This window comes from Natator depressus, chromosome 11 (genome assembly GCF_965152275.1).
Source record: "Natator depressus isolate rNatDep1 chromosome 11, rNatDep2.hap1, whole genome shotgun sequence".
Classification (NCBI taxonomy): domain Eukaryota; kingdom Metazoa; phylum Chordata; order Testudines; family Cheloniidae; genus Natator; species Natator depressus.
In genome coordinates, this window is record NC_134244.1 from 9,740,530 (window position 1) to 9,758,994 (window position 18,465).

General features: G+C 43.9%; 2 protein-coding genes across 2 annotated transcripts in view; one reads left to right on the forward strand and one right to left on the reverse strand.

The window, feature by feature from the left end:
- Positions 1-296: 296 nt before the first annotated feature.
- On the forward strand, positions 297-13,105 carry TSN (translin). Its single transcript, XM_074967122.1, has 6 exons — positions 297-690; positions 903-996; positions 9,050-9,146; positions 10,108-10,223; positions 10,917-10,996; positions 11,492-13,105. The coding sequence occupies exons 1-6, from the start codon at positions 625-627 to the stop codon at positions 11,726-11,728; spliced, it is 690 nt and encodes a 229-aa protein (XP_074823223.1). The 5' UTR covers positions 297-624; the 3' UTR covers positions 11,729-13,105.
- Positions 13,106-17,137: 4,032 nt separating this feature from the next.
- The window catches only part of LOC141995752 (uncharacterized), a 96,131-nt gene continuing 94,803 nt past the window's right edge, over positions 17,138-18,465 (reverse strand). Inside the window, exon 10 of the transcript XR_012641397.1 lies at positions 17,138-17,355. The gene's annotated coding sequence lies outside the window, so the exon portion shown is untranslated. The remainder of the gene's footprint in view (positions 17,356-18,465) is intronic.

Below are 18,465 nucleotides of genomic sequence, written 5' to 3' on the forward strand. Positions count from 1 at the left end.
AAGGGGCAGAGAGGAGCGCACTGCGCCTGCGCACGCTGGCCCGGGGCAGGGGGGGCTACCCCACTGCCTGTCCGAAATGGCTCAAGCGGCCCCCGGCAGGTTGTACTCGCTCTGCAGCCAACTATCGTTTCCCTCGGGGTCTGTGTGTGTCAGGGAGTGGATTAGTCAGCTCTGCGCCAAGAGTGTAGAAAGACCCCTACACGGGCAGCCGGCTGCGCGCGCTTCGGCCGTGAAGGGCTGCTGGAGGGCGTGGAAGGACCCCCGGGCGGCGGCGGCGGCGGCCCAGGCAGCGATTAGGGCACCTTGTGCTCGGGCTGTGGAAGCCCTCGCTGAGCAGAAGGGGTCGCGGCGCGGAATGTAGAAGCCCGCTGGGCGGCGGCGGCGGCAGCGCGGAAGGCTTTCGAGGCGATGGTAGCGAGCCCGGCACTCGGAGGGGCAGCAGCTCTGCGCCGCGGCTGTGGAAGGACCCCGGAGCCTCTGCCGCGCGCGCCTGTGGAGCCTGCGCCCTGAGCGTTGGAAGGGCCCTGAGCAGCGGTTGCGGCCCCGGCTGGGAGCGGGAGGCAGCGCTGGGAGCGTCCTAGCCCCGGGGCGGCGGCTCCCTGCGTGCCCGGCCTGCAGCGCACCATGTCGGTCAGCGAGATGTTCATCACCCTGCAGGGTGTCCTCACCGCCGACCAGGACATCCGAGAGGTCGGGGCCCGGCCGGCGCGGCGTTACCGGGGCGGGGCGGGGCTGGGGGGTGGGGTGGGGTGGGGTGGGGGATGGGCCGGAGCGGGTGAGGGGCGGGCCACCGTCGCACGTGGTTACGGGGATCAGGGCTCCGAGGCGGGCGGGCCTGGGGGGCTCTGGGCGGGAGTTTCTTTTTCCATCTCATGTCCTGACGTGTTGCCGTCGGCTTGCAGGAGATCAGGAAAGTGGTTCAGACTCTGGAACAGACGGCTCGGGAGATCTTAACGCTGCTGCAGGGGGTTCACCAGGGAGCTGGATTTCAGGACAGTAAGTCGCTTGTCTTTGGTGGTGATAATGCACAGGGCGGTGTTGTCACAGCGGGAAAACCGCGTCTGCCTCAAAGCGCTTACGTTCTAGGGATACACAGGGTCAGGGAAAGAAGGGATGCTATCAAACACTTACATACAATCTTTTGTGAAACACGCCAACTCTCTTTGGCTATACTTTCAACCTGTCTGTTGTTAGTTGAGCAGTTTCTTTTCAGCAAGACCCTCCACATCTGAAACAAAGCAAAAGCTGCTGGGCGGGAACCTGAGGAAAACTGAATTCCCCTACCACTGTTGCTGAGAATGGAATCTGAGACCTACTGTCACACTTCCCAGGGGTTATGAGGCACTTCACTTCCACCTGCCCTTAGCATAAGGAAGCATGTGCTTACTGTGGGTAAGCTTCTCAAGTCCACTGGCCATGGGCAACACAAGCACTCCCCTTTAGACCTTGCAGGTCTCTTCTGCCTTATTATCCCTTAAGAATATAAGGGTAGTCTTCACTACCCAGGGGATTGGCGGGCAGTGATCAATGCAGCGGGGATCGATTTATCGCATCTAGTCTAGACACGATAAATGGGCCCCCGAGCACTCTCCCGTCGGCTCCTGTATTCCAGCTCTGTGAGAGGCACAGGCAGAGTCGACGGGGGAGCGGCAGCAGTCGACTCACCGCGGTGAAGACACCACGGTAAGTTGATCTAACTACGTCGACTTCTGCTACGTCATTTACGTAGCTGAAGTTGCGTAACTTAGATTGATTTCTGCCCCCCGCCCCCCGGTGTAGACCAGGCCTAAGAGGGGCCATACAGGGTCAGACCAAAGGTCCTTCTAACCCAGTATCCTGTCTTCTGACAGTGGCCAGTGCCAGGTGCCCCCAGGGGAATGAACAGAACGGGTAATCGTCAAGTGATCCATCCCCTGTCGCCCATTCCCAGCTTCTGGCAAACAGAGGCTAGGGACACCATCTCTGCCCATCCTGGCTAATAGCCATACCTTCCAGCTTGAAGTGCAGAAATCTGCTCTAAAAGTCTGCTCTGTCTGAACCAAAAGTTTTGGATTTGGTGCAGGACTTAATAACGTGAGGCAGGGTGGCTTGGAACAAATACTTTGTCATGATATGTCAGAGGGCTAGTGACACTCCATGCTCTATCCCTCATTCTCCTCCTTGCTCCACCTGTGTAGACTTCCCCTGCTTTGTTCTCTACCCCGTTTCCTCTTAAGGTATGCCTACCCTACAGCAGCACAGCTGTGGTGCTGCAGCTGTGCCGCCATAGTGTAGGCTTTCTTTACAGCAACAGAAAGGGTATTTCCATCAATGTTAAGTAATCCGTTTCTCCAAGAAGCATGAGCTAGATCGATGGAAGAATCCTTCTGTTGGTCTAGACACAGCCATGCTGGCGGTTAAGTTGACCTAACTACAGTGCTCAGGGTGTAAAATTTTTCACAGGAGCAATTTAGCTAGGTCAATCTAAGTTTTAGGTATAGACCTGGCTTCAGTCTAGGAGACTTACTTCACCATTTGATTCTCTTTTCCCTTTATTCCTCCCAATTTATAGTTGCTGAAGGGCCAAGTTTTCTTGGTAATGAAGTTACATGACCTAGACTCCTTGTCCCCTGTTCTCTCCTATAAAGGCAAAAGATAGCTTTATGATTGTAGGGGGTGCTGGTCTGAGAATTCATGGGCAGCTTAATTTGATGGCCACGGACCTTGATGGACAGCAGTGCGGGGGTGCTGGTCTGAGAATTCATGGGCAGCTTAATTTGATGGCCATGGACCTTGATTGACAGCAGTGCTTCTACCTTTTTAGGTGCGCACTCCCTTATTTGAAGTAAAAAATCTTCAACCCTTTTATGTTTATAATAAACATAAGAGAATTGTTTAATACAGCTGCTACATTTGATCTCACAAACTTGGAAGATTTTGACCAACACGAAGCAATTCTGGAAATTTTTTCTTTGGTTTAAATTGTAAAATTTTCAGCGCCTTATGATGATCCCCTCAGGGTCTGCTTTCACAACTACCTGGTTGAGAGATACTGGTTTACAGCTGGGCAATACGCTTATGGTGTAAGGTCTCAATCTCCTTATGGGATCTCTCTCTCCTTCTCTGTCCTTCTCCAGATCCATGTGGGCACTCTAATGCTGCTGATGTCTGGGAGTTTGTGCTATGGGAAATGCAGCCACTACCTAGGTATGGGACTCCCATAGCCATATGAAGTAGAAAAGCTGCCATCCACTCTCAAGCAACACCATTCTCCTCCTTCCCTTCCCCAACCCTCTAGGCTTCCCACTGTCGTCCACTTTTTGGCCCATTGTACTAGAGGGGTCCCCAGGGAGGAAAACATTAACCTTTTCAGATTCAAGATGTATTATCTAGCTATACTTCCATTTTCTGGATTGTGAATTAGGCCCCAGAGCTGGCACATGCAGACCCTCATACCCTGCCCACTGTAACCCTGGGCTGATAGACCAACATGTGACGCAGATAGGCCAGCATATAAGAACTGAACCCCAAAATTGTGACTTAAATAAAAAAAGAGGAAAAGACTTGACTCTGACAGAGTTTGTCTAGCCTTGAGTGCCTCTTCTCCCCCCCCCCCCAAAAAAAAAAAAGGCTGCTCAAAGCTGAGCACTAAAATATGAAGGGGATGTTACAAACATCTATCTGTAAAACACAAACTGTTCCTCTTTCTGAGCATGGCTGATATTTCAGGATCACCAGCCAGGCCCCAGGTTACCATACAAACCTAGCAAAGCAGACAACCAGTACGTGCTGTAGTAGACAAAACCACCGCTAATTCCTAGTTCAAATTCAAGGAACAGGTTTATTTCAGCATAGGTACAGAATGCCACACCCCAGTGACCAATTGGGGGTGACAGGTCAGTGGATTGGCTGCATGTACATAAACAAAAACTGTATGTAAACAGAGGCTTAAATCAAAGCTATTAATTTTATTTGAGACATGAACTTCCTTTGTTTTTCTTGATCACATTTGGCAGGCCTCCTTTTTGTCCTTTACGCAAGTCAGGGATATTCCAAAAACTGAACAGGATATTTAGTAAGACAAGAAGGCTCTGTTTACTCCTCCTCCTTCCCAGAAGGGTTATTCAAAGGTTTTATCAATTACATAAATTAGGTCAATATTTATATTGCTTATGTTTTGCTTGTGCAGTACTAGACGTGATCCATTACGTGATCCATTAGATACACTTTGGCCCTTACTGTCTTACATGAGGTAAGTTCACGTACGTGCTGTTTCACTTCCTTACATAAGCGAATGTGATATGTGCGTTCCTATGATTTCAGGTCCAACTTTTTGCTTTTTATTTTGAGTCAGGGATTTTAGGATGGTTGAGATAATGCTTGTGAGCTAACCTATGACCTCAAATGTCTCCAAACTACTACGGACCTGCTGACTGACCAGGTATATATTTGGATCCATGAATTTTCCAGTAGAGATAGGGAAATATTATTACCATTATACAAAGCACTGGTGAGACCTCATCTGGAATAGTGTGTGCAATTCTGGTCTTCCGTGTTTAAGAAAGAGATGAATTCAAACTGGAACAAATGCAGAGAAGTGCTACTAGGATGATCAGAGGAATGGAGAACCTACTTTATGAGAGGAGACTAAGGGTATGCCTACACAGCAAAGAAAAACCCGGGACAGCTAATCACAGCGGGCAGGAGGTGCTGGGAGGGAGAGGGAGGAGTTGATCAGCGGGGCCGCCAGTGAACAGGAGACGCTGGGGGATACGGGAGGGAGTTGGCCACCGGTGGGTGCTAAGCACCCACTAACTTTTTTTTCAGTGGTTGCTCCAGCCCTGGAGCACCCACAGAGTTGGCACGTATGCCCCCAGAGGTATGTGTACCCCTGGTTGAAAACCACTGGACTAGAAGATTATAGTGGTCCCTTCTGGCCTTTGAATCTGTGACTTTCCCAGCCTGAAGTTACTGGAATGCAGCAGCTTTTCATTTGCATAGAAGTGACCTAATTGGACCGAATTTGGTGATCCAGTGACCACAATAAGAGGAGGGCCCCATTCTGATTCATCAGGAAGCTCTTGAGAGGATTTCCAAGCAGGAGGAACCAGCCAGACCACTATCAAAACGGAATGAGAGGAAGAAGCCTTGCTTCTGGCTTGTTTGCCTGTCAGGGCTGATGCTGGGACTGATGGCTTGCCTCTGGTCATGCAATGCATAATGCCTGAGAAGGAGGCCTGTGCTTCCTCCACACTCCTGGCAGGCTACTAAATGCAGTAACATGTGACAATTACATATAGGTAGCCTCTACCCATCCAGAAAGCCCATTGATATTAAATACTGGAACAATAAGACCATCGGCTAATCTTTTCAACCATGTACTGAAGCTGAATAAACCACAAGAGTTGCAACAACCACGCTCTATAAATAATTCTTTTTGGTTTTGTTTCCCAGCCTTTATTGATAGAGGGACACCTCTATCTCAGCATTCTTGCACTTCTTAAATCCTGCAGAGAGGTGGGGGCAGGAGGACTAGAACCCACAGAATGTATTTGTGAAATTAGTAGAGAACAGTGCCTGTAGAATAGTTCCTTGTAGTATTTAAAACAGCCCTAGGTTAAACAACCTTGCTGTCTAAGCATATATTTTCTGGGTTAGGAGTTGTACAGATAATTACAGGGCTGTCAGTCTGACATCAATCCTGGGCAAAATAATGGGACAGCTTATATGGGACTTGATTAATAAAGAATTAAAGAAGGTTAATATTAATGCCAATCAACATGGGTTTATGGAAAACAGAACCTATCAAACTAACTTGATATTTCTTTTGATGTGATTACAAGCTTGGCTGATAGAAGTAATAGTGTTGATGCAATATACATAGACTTCTGTAAAGCATTTAATTTGGTATTACACGACATTTTGATTAAGAGACTGGAATGATACAAAATCAACATGGCACATATTAAATGGAATAAATACTGGCTAAATGATAAGAGTCAAACAGACAGTCATCATTGAGCTAGTGTGTTTCTAATGGGGTCTCACAGATTGGTTCTTGTCACTAGACTATTTAAAATTTTTGTCAATGACCTGGAAGAAAATATAAAATTATTACTGAAAGTTTGTTGATGACCCAGACATTGGGAGAGTGGTAAATTAATGAGTGGACAGGTCACTCATAAAGGTCACTGAATTGCTTGATGAACTGGGCAGTAGCAAACATGCATTTCAGTATAGCCAAATGTAAAGGCATTCATCTAGGAACAAAGAACACAGGCCATTTCTACAGATGTGGGATTCCATCCTGGAAAGCAGTGACAACTTTGCGGTCATGGTGGCTCACCAGCTGAACGTGAGCTCCCAGTGTGATGCTCTGGCCGAAGGGCTAATGTCATCCTTGGATGCATAAATAGGAATGTCTAGTACGAATAGAGAGGTTATAGCCTATATTTGGCACTGGTGCTTCTGCTTCTAGAATACTGTGTCCAGTTCTGGTGTCTACAGTTCTAGAAGGATATTGATACATTTGAGAGATTTCAGAGAAGAGCTATGAGAATCATTAAAGGATTGGAAAACAAGTCGTCTTATAGTGGAGCTCAATGTGTTTATCTTATGTAAGAAGATTGTGATCCAGTGACCCCTTAATCTGAGTACTTACATGGGGAACAAAAATTTGGTGATGGAGGGCTCTTCAGTCTAGTAGTCAAACATATAACAAGATCCAGTAGCTGGACACTGAAGCTCCACATACTCAGACTAGAAATAAGAGGCAAAGCTTTAACAGCAAGGGTGGCTAACAACTTGACAAGGGATGTGTTGGATTCTCCATCAGCGTACATTTTAAAATCAAGATTGGATGTCTTTTTGTAAAAGCTCTGCTCTAGTTTGAACAGGAACTAATTCAGGAAAGTCCTATGGCCTGTGTTATACAGGAGGTCTGACTAGATGATCAAAATGGTTCATTCTGGGTTTATAATCTATGAATCATGAAAGATCATATCTTCCCCCAAGATGCTGTTTGAACATTAAATACAACAAGCTGTGTCATCTTGAATTGCATTGGAATGCTTCCTTGTAACCCCTGTTTTGGTGGGTAAGAATAAATTGGCTATCATCTAACCACCAATTTATTTGTGCAGATTACCTTAATTGATATCAGAGCTGTAGTCTCAACATTAGCTTCAACCTGGCAGTGATTTGACCTTCCTTGTATCAGCTGTTTGGCTGGAACCTAAATATATTGATTAGCACAGAGACTGATAATGTCCTTTTATTTGGGGGACTGATAGCTAAACAAGACTGCTGTCTTCCCCAGTTTTTTTATTATGTAGACTTTATAAGGAATTATTGGTTTATTTGATATGATTTAATCAGCCTCATAACTGATTTGATATTACCCCACTTTCTTGTAATTTATTTTTTGTTTAGTTAATGGTATGTGTAAAATAGGAAACCTTGTTTGGATGTTTCCTCCCCAAATGTCAGGGTTCCAAACCTCAGGAGTCCCCAAAGTCAATAAGAGGCAACTCTGTGACTCACCTACTTATGGGCCATAGAACTGCCCCCGTAGGTTTAAAAACTATTGGTTTTTAAGGGAAATTGACTTATGCATTGATCATAACTTGGTGAACTGAGTGTATTCCAGAGCACTTGAGGGCCTGCTGTGGTGGATATCAACCTAAAGGCTGACACATTCCCCATAAATGTATACTCACAAACAATGAGATCTCATCCAGCAATAAATGCTGTTCTCCCTGCATTGGTGTCTCACCAGAATTTATAGAGCTGAGGTAAAAGGCACTGATGCTCTTGTGCTCTGGCAGGCATGGTACTGCATGTGCTGTGGGACTGCTATGGCTAAAGAACTTCAGTTGCACTCCAAGTACGGGTACTGCCATACCATAGCTATTCATACCGGGTGAGCTTGGCCTAGTAGCTCAGGCATTAGCCTGGGACTTTGGAGAATTGGATTCACCTCTCAGCTCTGCTGCACGGCTGGTTGGTGGCCTTAAAGCTGTCTGTGCCTCTTTTCTCATTGGAAAGTGGGCATAATACATCCCTGCCTCTCTCAGGTGCTGTAAGAAGCCACAGCATTTTCAGGTCTCTGTCGTGACTTAAAACTCCTCAGAATTCAACATGCCTGCACACAGAGTACTGGACTTCTGAACTTTGGGCAGCCATAGAAAGGGTGGCATACAAAAGACTTGGATTTGAACAATTTGAAAGCATATAGATTGAGGTTTTTCAAAGGTGAAGAAGGGATTTTAACCATTAACTTCAGTGGGAGTTTTGTGGCTCTGGCCCCAAGAAGCATTTGAAAATCTGAACCAGTGTCTTCAATCTGTCTACAAATTCTTATGCACATGTATAATTCTGTATGTATAAGAAAAGCTGAAATAAGACTGTTACACTGGTTGTAGCAAAACAAAACATTGCTGTATGGTTTTCTGTTAAGGTGTATTTCATATCTACAAACTCTAGGTGGCAGTGGGGTTAGTATATAAATGAGCCTGAAACCTTACTTTTCTAAGTAGGGGCTTAAAATCCCGCTGATTACCTCTCACAATCGTATAGGTAATGATGGTTTGAAACATAATTCATTCAAATGTATATAAAACAGAAAGGGCTGCTGGAAAACATAGATCCAACCCCAGCTATTATCCATTGTAATAATATTTCTTTTTATCGAGTAGTGAGTTATTGGATTTGGAACAGAAAGAAGAGTATCTCCCATCGTTGAATAGTCAATTCATATGCATGCAATTGCTGATCTGGCTCTGTGATGTGACTGAGCCTTACTGATGACCAGTGATTCCTAAATAATTATGGAGTGACTATTTTCATGTAACTTGGAACTGTGGACTAGTGGTTGGAGTTCTCTTCATTGCTTTGCCACTGACTCCTGGTGTGACCTTGTTGAAGTCACTTAGCCTGTTCGTTGCACTGATGTGTAAACATGAGTGTGCTGTTTGGAGAAGATTAGATAGCGCTACGTACAGTCACAGGATTCTTTTGCAAAATTTAGTCTAGACGCTTCCTAAATGTTGCACTGTTTCTTTTTTTTCAGTACCAAAGAAGTGTCTCAAGGCCCGAGAACACTTTGGTGCAGTCAAAACACAGCTAGCATCTCTGAAGACCAAGTTTCCAGCTGATCAGTACTACAGGTGTGTAAGATGACAAGGTTTTGATATTCTAAATGGTTATTACACACTTTAAGTTAAAAGGATACTGTGAAGGTGTGTAGGCCCCAACACTTTTTTCTACCCTACAAATTATGGGTAGCATTGGTTGACACTTTTTTCATGAATCAAAAATGGCTCTTTGACCAAACTTTTTGGTAAAATTGTTCAGCTTTCAAAAAACATTTTCCCCCCCGTTACTAGAATCGTTTGTTGAAAATTTTCATTCTGTTTTTTTGAAGACTTCCTAACAAAAATAATTTGGCTTTGTTTTGAGTAGCTCTAATTAAGGGCCTGATTTTTCAGAGGTGTTGAGCACTCACACCTCCATTCACTTCAGTTAGTTGTTAGTTCTGTTGCATTTCTGAAAACTAAGCCCCAAATCCGTCATGAAACGTACATCTGATATTGGGAATTATTCCAAAATGAGGCAGTCCTCTTTGGCCCTTGTTTGCTTTCCCTGCCAGTAGAGGACTTCTGACAAGAGTACTTCAGAGAGCAGGAATCTTGTCAGTTAAATCCATTGCCAGCTCACATGAGGTTAGCCATTACAAAGGATTGGAGAGAGGAGGTGAACCCTCCGATAGGTTACCTTGCATTTCGTATACGTCTGTTGATCATCCCACACTGAGCACCTTGAGTTGTTCAGATTGCCAAGCCCACAAGCTCAGAGTGACACAGTAAACCCATATTTGTGGGGTGGAAGTCTTTTCATTGTCAAGGAAGCCATTGTTTGTATCAAAATATAACTTTTGGATGGGAAGCTGTGAAACTTCAGTTCTGTCAGTCTTGGCAGTGTGTCCAACTGAAGTGCAGGGCAGAAAGTAAATATGCAGCACACCTAGTATAAGGTAGACTAGATATTTAATACTTTCAGTCCTTACTAAAGCAAGTTGTAAAAATGTGTTGAATGAATTTTTTCAACTGATTGTGTGTTTCAATATAGATTTCACGAACACTGGAGGTTTGTGCTACAGCGCTTGGTGTTTCTGGCAGCATTTGTTGTCTACTTAGAGACAGAAACATTAGTGACTCGAGAAGCTGTTACAGAAATACTTGGAAGTAAGTTAATGTTAATTAAACTGGATAAAGTTGTGAAGTTCTTAAATTTAGTGATTTGCAGAGTTAGATTTAATTTCCTATGGAATGAACAGATTAAACACCAGCAGAAATGTATCTTTATAAAGATGCAAACCAGACTACAAAAAATTTAATCTGGAAAAAATAAAGACTTTTTCGCTTAATGTCGTAGTTTAGGAAAGTAATTGTTTACTCCTAAGGATACTTGACAAAACCATGTGAAATTAAATTTGCCTAGGATGATGACTTTGATTTGTCTGTTTTTTTCCCCCCACTACTTTTGTTTTAAATGTTAAATAAGAAGTTAGCGTAGTTAATGTTTTGGAGCTATAACTCTGCACAGAGCAGAGGATGTTTTTAAAAAAATTCAGGCAGACTAAAAGTTTTAAACAGAAAACTGTTGTACTTCTGTGATCCTGTTGGTTCAAGTGTAAGGTATTGTCTCGTAGGTAGAGAACATGTCCGATGTTAAACCAACATGGGAACCAAGTCAAAAGGGTGAAGAGGAGCAGTAATTACGTTCTATGTGGGGAAACAACTGACTTCTATATTGCCACTGGATTTCTTATGTTTGAAATGTCTTCTGTAGCTGACTTGAAATAAAAACATTTCTAACTTGCTGCTTGTGTTCAGGTAGGATATTGATTCAGATTGCAACTCTGTTTTTCACCTTAGTTGAGGCTGATCGAGAGAGAGGTTTTCACCTGGACATTGAAGACTACCTCTCTGGGATTCTGACTCTTGCCAGTGAGTTGGTAAGTAAAAGATATTTACACAAATTGATAGCTGGTCTGAAACCAACCAAAAATGAATGGCCAGTAGCTTGTTTTCCAGACCCTACGTTTGGGAAGAGTAGAAGTTATATTGCATAATGCCCTGGTGTTGAACTCTTAGTTAACTAGCCTTTCCAACCACTATGAAATGCTACGGTAGCAACTAGGACTGAACCTCGGGAAGGGAAGAACTAAGTGTCTACTTCAGTTTAATCCTGTCCAAATTCAAATCAGTGCCTTGATTGAAAACAAGGATTCTCGTTAAACAAGAAACCATTCTATATGATGAGTATAACTAGTCTGATTACCATATGCTGAGGCTTTTTCATACAGTAAACTGACAGGAAAAGCATGTCTGGCTGTATAAACAGATTGAGGTAGGTGACCTCTGTCCTCAGAAGGATCTTGAGAGATCTGACTTGGAAGTTGCATGTGTAGTCAACCTTCTTCCACACCATCTGACTTGTTTCCCCGCAGTCTAGGCTGGCAGTGAACAGTGTCACAGCAGGTGACTATTCTCGTCCTCTTCGCATCTCCACCTTCATTAATGAGCTGGATTCTGGCTTCCGTCTCCTCAATCTGAAAAATGACTCCTTGAGGAAACGCTACGACGGCTTGAAGTACGACGTCAAGAAAATTGAGGAAGTGGTTTATGACTTGTCAATCCGAGGACTCAGTAAGGAGGCAGCGAGTGATGCTGGGGGAGAGAAGTAGAAGCTGCTGTTCTAGCAGCATCATGGATTACCTCAGATTGCCAATGAGGGAGGTGTGTTAGCAAAGCCCCTCCTGCTGTAGTTTAGAAGAACCACAAGCTGAAAAGTGCTCTCTATTTTCTTACCAAATGTGTAGTATGGGTGTTAGAACGCAAAACGTTTTGTAAAATCATGTCTAGGGAAGGGCAGCAGACTTCCTGTTTCCAGTGGAGTTACTCTGTCATAAACACACATCACTGTTCTGTGTACCATAGCAACAGCTGTCAAGAACTTCCTGCAGCTGAAATTCCCGCTTAGTTCTGTGGAGTCACTCCAGCTCCACTGCTGTATTGTTCTGGCAGTGACGTGCTTCAGCTTTCTGTGCCCACACATCCTCAATGGTGTGGGCGTGGGATGCAGCTTACTGCAAATATGACATGGCGTTTTGAGAGACAGTGTGTAGCTATTCAGTTCCTTTCTTAAAAAAACACTGATCTTCATTGACAGTTTTTTTTTTGTAATTTTCACCCACTTTAGTGACTTGAGCAGCAAAGATTTATATAGCAATTTATTGCCCTGATCTTATTTACTGGTGACAGGATATCAAAAACACTAAACTGCAAAATTAGGCGAAGCAGCTTATGTAGACATATCACTGGGAATCAGTCTTTTCCATATAACTTTGGCATATCGTGTCCAGGCATCTCAATATTATTTTTTAAATGACAAGATTTTTGTTACCAGAAAGACAGCCGGCTGTTTCTCAGAAATGTCTGCTTTCGCTTGTTGGCATTGTTCGTTACTGTGAGTAAACGATGTTGAATTTTAAAGTGAATCGTTTTATTTTGCGCACTCTACATGATTGCTTTTCTGACCATCCAGACTTCCTAGCACATACATGCTAAGGAACACCTCATAAAGTGCAGGCATCTTTTGGGTTCTGAGTACTTAGTTCCTGAACAGGCCAAACATTCTGTGGCTTTTTTTTTTTTTTTTAATTCCCAGGTAGTTAGTTCATATAGTAAAAATGTTTGTATCTTAATAAAAGGGAAAAAATAACTTCTGGTCTAGTTTGCATATGAGATTTTTATACCCGAACAACCTGTTTTTTCATTATGTCAACATGCAAATTCACACATCACACATTCCTAAAGGAATGCATTTGAATTTAACATTACCTTTTTTTACAATTTTGTGTAATGTCCTAGTTTTTCTTCTTTAAATATAATTTGTCTAGGACAAGGACTGTTTCCAAAGGATAAAAATACCACTTGTTGAATATAAACAAGCAAAATTACAAGCAGTTGTTGAAATTCCAGTGAATCTTTTAGTTTGTAAAAGTTTTGCAGTTAGCTGTTAAAGCTTGTTTTAAAAAAATCATTGGGAGAAACAAGTTTCTTTGTTATCCTGACCAATAAAAGCTGTTCTTTGACTTCATGTCCATCTGGTAATTCTGTCTCTTGCCTGATGTTTGTTAATGTCACCGCTTTTCATCCTGAAGTCCGGCCTGAGGAGTTTTTAATACAAATTCAGCCTGCTACTTTAAAATTGTGTGATTAATATGCAATTCCGGTGCGCTAGCTGGGAAACTGGATCGGCCACCTCCTCCACAGATCAAGGAGGAGTGAGGATTAAGCTGTGAACATATAGAACCTACCTAGAATATGTATTTGGGATTCTGTTGTGTGGGGACTTGAACACCAAGGTTCTGTCTCCGGTACTTTGTATGGCCTCTGTTGTTGTGGTATCTGATGCCTCACAATCTTTAATGTATTTATTCTCATATGAGATAGGGAAGTGATGATATTACTGCCATTTTATAGCTGGGAAACTGAGGTTCAGAGACTGCCACTTGCCTAAGATTACACAGTAAGCCTGGGGGAGTGGGGAGTTTAAGCCAGGTCTCCTGATTTTTAGGGTAGCACCCTCGCCACTAGACCATGCTTCCTCTCAAAGGCTCTGCAAGCAGCAGAAGTTCAGCTCCCTCTCTGACCACACCCATCCCACCAACATTCTCTGTCTCTTCAGGCGGGATCTTTCCAATGTGGTGCTCCTGGGGCTAGATAACTAGTAATCCTCCCCTGGGCCTGCAGGTGTCTAGGCAGCAGGAAGGGGAACACTGGGTAGCCTCTCTCTTCCCTAGTAAGGTCATTATAGGCTAAGTATGGGCTGCATTCTTCATTCCAAATGCTTGTCTTGGTGAGTGGATAGGGTGTAGGAAGCAGCACAGTTTGCTCACCAGCCTGCAGCTGGGAGCACAAAGGAAAATGTTCCTGCTGCAGCAGCTTCTTGAAAGGTCCTGGGGGCAGAAAAGCCCCATAATCTTTACAGCAGTAACGAGGAAACCTCTGGAGTTGTAGCTGCACGCAAAAAACCTTAGGCTTCTCTTCCCTAGCATTTGGTGCCAAAGAAAAGGGTATGTTTCTATCTCAGAGCTGCATGCATTGTCTTGCCAGCTGCCACTGGCCTAGGAACAGGGGAAGGGGAAATAAAATTCCCCTGAAAGACTCAGTTTGGGGGAGGGAGTGGCCTGTAGCTGATGGTCTCTGCTCCAAAGATCATGTAGGTAAGCAGAAGTCACTTAGCCCAGGAGCATGGTGAGAGGCAGTTCTTCCCTTAAGCCTGCAAAAGTATACCAAGGTCAAGAGTGTTTTTGATGATCTGATTCATGATGCACCTTCAAACAAATTTGTAGAGAAAGTAATAACTCTTATTTGGTCTTGAATACTCTCCCCACTACACACTGTCAGCTGAAAGGGGGAGTGAGTCAGAGCGGAGGCACTGGAAAGCCTGACTCAACAGCAGCCTAAGGTATTTTCTGAAGCACTTGTGCCAGAGTGCATATTCCAGAGAGAGCTCTCCATGCTTGCTTTGGAGACCTGCTCTTCCCAAGGTCGCTCCTCCGCCTCTCCCTTGCCTCAGTATAAAGGGCAGTTCAAGTTGATTGTGAGCAACATAAAAACAGGCAGTTACTCAGTCCTCGGGGAGGAGTGAAAGTGCTGGCCTAAGCCAATGCTTCCAGCTCTTGTTAAAAGCTTTCAGGAAATGGGGGTGAAGTGGCTATAGAAGCCAGAAGGGCCGTCTGGGTTAGTTTCAACTCCATCTGTTGCAGCTAGTAGATTTTAAGTGAATGTGCAGGAAAGTCAGACAATTGTAACTTTTCCCCCCACTGCTCTCACTTCTGCTAGACTTGCCCTGAGTTCCCTCTGTGGACAAATAACTTGCCTTCCCCCTGCTGCTAAAAGATGGTTCTGCGTAGAAGAGCAACACATAGGCCTTTTCAGTTGGGAGAGCGATGATGGGCTAGGTACATTAGCAGGGATGGAAAGTAACTGCATCCGATTTCCCGAGGGTATTCGCACAGACTTTGACTCTTAAGACACCAATGTATTCCATTTCCTTTCATTAAGGTGCTGCCTGCAGCTGGATACTGTGGCTTAATAGAGAGCTAAAAGAAGAGCTGTCTGGAGACCTGAGCAGCTTGTTGGGCTGGATTTATGGCTGTGGGCAGGTGTGTGGTTTTTGGAAGCAATGAGCCTATTGTGCTGTCTAATATCTCCCCTAGCTTGTGTTCAGTCCCAGGCACTAATTAATTGAGGGCAGGTGTCTGTAATTGCAGGTTCCCTTGCCTCTCATATGCTTCTCTCTGCTTATTAAGGACACTTAAAAATTCTTGCACTGGGGGTTTGCTCGGTGACTTGTTGCTGTGTTGTTTCCTGAAGCAAAAGATTTCTGACTAATAAAATAGTCGCACCCTCCCTTTTAAAAGAGCAAATGACAGTGCTAAGAACGGTCCATTTCTGAAAGAACAGACAATATGTTGAATGTTGCTATGCAGATTGCCACACCTCTGAGAAGTCATTTAAAGAGCTTGAGAACAGCTTTGAACACACAGTATTTGCATGGTTGACTTGTATTCATCCTGCTCCCTAATGCTTATACTAGCTTTTTGTCCAGGTTGCTGAAATATTTGTGCTATGTTTTTCCTGTATCTGTAATCTCCAAAGCTGTGGAGTAAGTCATGCTGCACATGATGCTGCATTAGTTCATACCTCCCTGCAGATGGATGGTCCAGATTTGGCTTTATTAAGTGTCTAGCAAGACTGGGAATTGACTGCCTTGTTAATTGTGATGAGTCTTCCATCTTCTTTGTTTTGTGTACTCGCTACATAGAATTGAAACATTCAATACCCTGGAAATTAGTCCATATGCAGATTCCCTTTCAACAGCTGTAAATTAAAAGCAGATGAGCAGCTGAGTATACAGAGGATCCATTAAAGGCAAATAATGTTTAAAACATAACTAGACCCTGTCAAGTTAGACAGGCTCTGCAATTGATCTGTTGGTTGATGCAGACTGTTCTAGACAAAGACTTATAGTTCCATGACTATAAGCTTTTTAGTATAGTGAGTCAGTCCTTATATGGTTGTACAGTAAAAAGCACATTGTTTCTGCTCAAAAAATAATATCCACATGTGTCTACAGTGCATTATTTCTGCTCAGTAAATAATATACCCATGCTATGTTATTGGGCTTTTTAATGGGAGCCTCCATTTGTCTTGTCTAGAGGGAATGTGCCTGTTTTACTAAGAACTGGGCAGAAGGACTTTTCCCATGAAATCTGGAAATATCTGGAATCTGACAAATGTTGTTGATATCCAAGCAGTTGTAGAGAATAAGATCAACAGGACTTGCACTAGTGGCAGGCCTTGTCTAGTTAAGGTGAAAGCCTCTTTTGAAATGGCTCCTTTTCTCAGTCTCGGAGAACTGAGACACCTCAATTTAAAGACACCCAGTTATTCAAACAGCCACTGTTAAGAACATAAGAACGGCCATACTGGGTCAGCCAATGGTCCAGTATCCTGTCTTCCGACAGTGGCCAGTGGCAGGTGCTTCAGAGGGCATGAACAGAACAGGTAATCAGCAAGTGATCCATCCCCTGTCACCCATTCCCAGCTTCTGCCATACAGAGGCTAGGGACGCCATCCCTGTTGGGTTTGATTTCCAGTTTGCTGTGGAGCAAAATGATCAGATCAGAAAAACTGTTAAAGCCTTACAGGATCTAGAGCTTTTTCCAGCAGTGGAAGCCAAAGCTGTTAGATTTGTTTATAGTGAAATAAAGTATTGGACAGTAGGGAGCTATTAGGATCACTAAACTCATGTCTTTTCTTAAGAGAACTGCCACTGGAGGCAATGAAGTGAAGGAAGAGTCTAACCATTTCCTTCACTGGAGAGAAAATGAACCTGCCAGCATCCTGTTGCTTTCTCCTGTATATGCGGTCTGACAGTTTCAGACTGATTGAGGTGTGGATCTATTGTAGGTATGTGGCACTTCAGAAAAATCTTTAACCAGCACATGGTGGGCTCAGGCTGCCAGTTTATTTTAAAAAAACCACTCCCATCAAGAAACACATTAAAGAAAACTACCTAGCGATTCACCAAACATTTTGTCTGTGCCTTTGCGAACATACAGATTATTGCCTAACTGAACTTTGAATAATGGAAAGGATCAGGCTACCACTGAAGAGGAGAAAGGGGCATTCTGCCCAATACCAGTCGTCACGATACTATAATTTGCATCCAGCAGCACCGGTTCAGTCTGTTCCCTGCTGCTTTCCACCTGAAGGAGCGAGGTGCAAATCATCTTTTCTGCAAAATGAGAAGGTAGGGAGTTAAGGATGGTGTTTGAGAGTAGGACGCTAGCAAATTCTGTTCTACAGCCAGGGCCTTTCCGTTCACGTTGCAGCCCTGACTCAAAGAAACTATTGCACTGACTAGTCTTGGTGAAGAAGGGGGCACTGGCATTTCCAGGGATGTACGGATACTCATGTACGGATACCATTGTCATCTGCAAGGACAGAACCCAGGGCGAGCCTCTCGCACGTAAAATGAGAGGTATGTGCACAATCGTCATAGGAGCTGAAGCCCCCTTCAGCGCTATCAGCATCTAAAGCTTTGTCCCATAGTGGCAAAAGAGCAGAGGGTCCCAGAGCATAGCCTTGGGTTTTTAATGAATTACTGGAAATCACGATCCTGTCATCTGGAAACATTCTACCTTCTATCACCTCAAAACCAAGCCAACCTGATTGCAGAATATATGGAAACTCAGGGTTAGAGAAGAGCTATCTTGTCAATTATAAAGCGGGTATTAATGCTACTAGGAACTATGTTCCCTAGATCATTTTTCTTTATAGGATTGTCTAATGCAATTGTATCTGTCTTAATATGAAATTAATAACAGCACTAAAACAAGAAACTTTAAAGCTTAATAGTTGGGGTGAGGAAAGAATGGAGAAAACGTATCTGCTCTATTGTAGGTACTAGCAGAGCTCCCTTGGGTCCACAAGTGAATAAGAAGCATTGAAAGTGGAAGACGTGTCCGCCTATTCTGGGGCATGTTTGTCATGTGAGAGGAGGTCTCAGCAAATCCCCCCCACCAAACAAAATGAACTGTGAAAGCAATTCTTGGAGGGCACAGGTAACTCAGAGCAATGTGTGTGGGTCAACAGAGGATACTGTCCTGTAGACAAATATTTCAGCTGTTGCTCTCTGGATCAGTTTTCAGGGTGCAAAGTAACTGCTGTAGAAATCCTCAGAGCTGGATAATCACTGGTTCTGCAGAATCCGTTAGCTAATTCCGCAGTAACCAGACTTTGTAAGACTGAAGGCTGCACTAGCAACTTCTCAGGACCTTGAGGACTACCTTAATCTGCATATATATTTACATAATTGATCAAAGGATAAATACACAAGTGTATT

Excerpts from the sequence above, each read along its gene's own strand:
- TSN (XM_074967122.1), top strand. The coding sequence starts at position 625 with ATGTCGGTCAGCGAGATGTTCATCACCCTGCAGGGTGTCCTCACCGCC. Across the intron at positions 691-902 it reads CCGACCAGGACATCCGAGAG|GAGATCAGGAAAGTGGTTCA; the intron begins GTCGGGGCCCGG and ends GTCGGCTTGCAG. Across the intron at positions 10,224-10,916 it reads TGTTACAGAAATACTTGGAA|TTGAGGCTGATCGAGAGAGA; the intron begins GTAAGTTAATGT and ends TTTTCACCTTAG.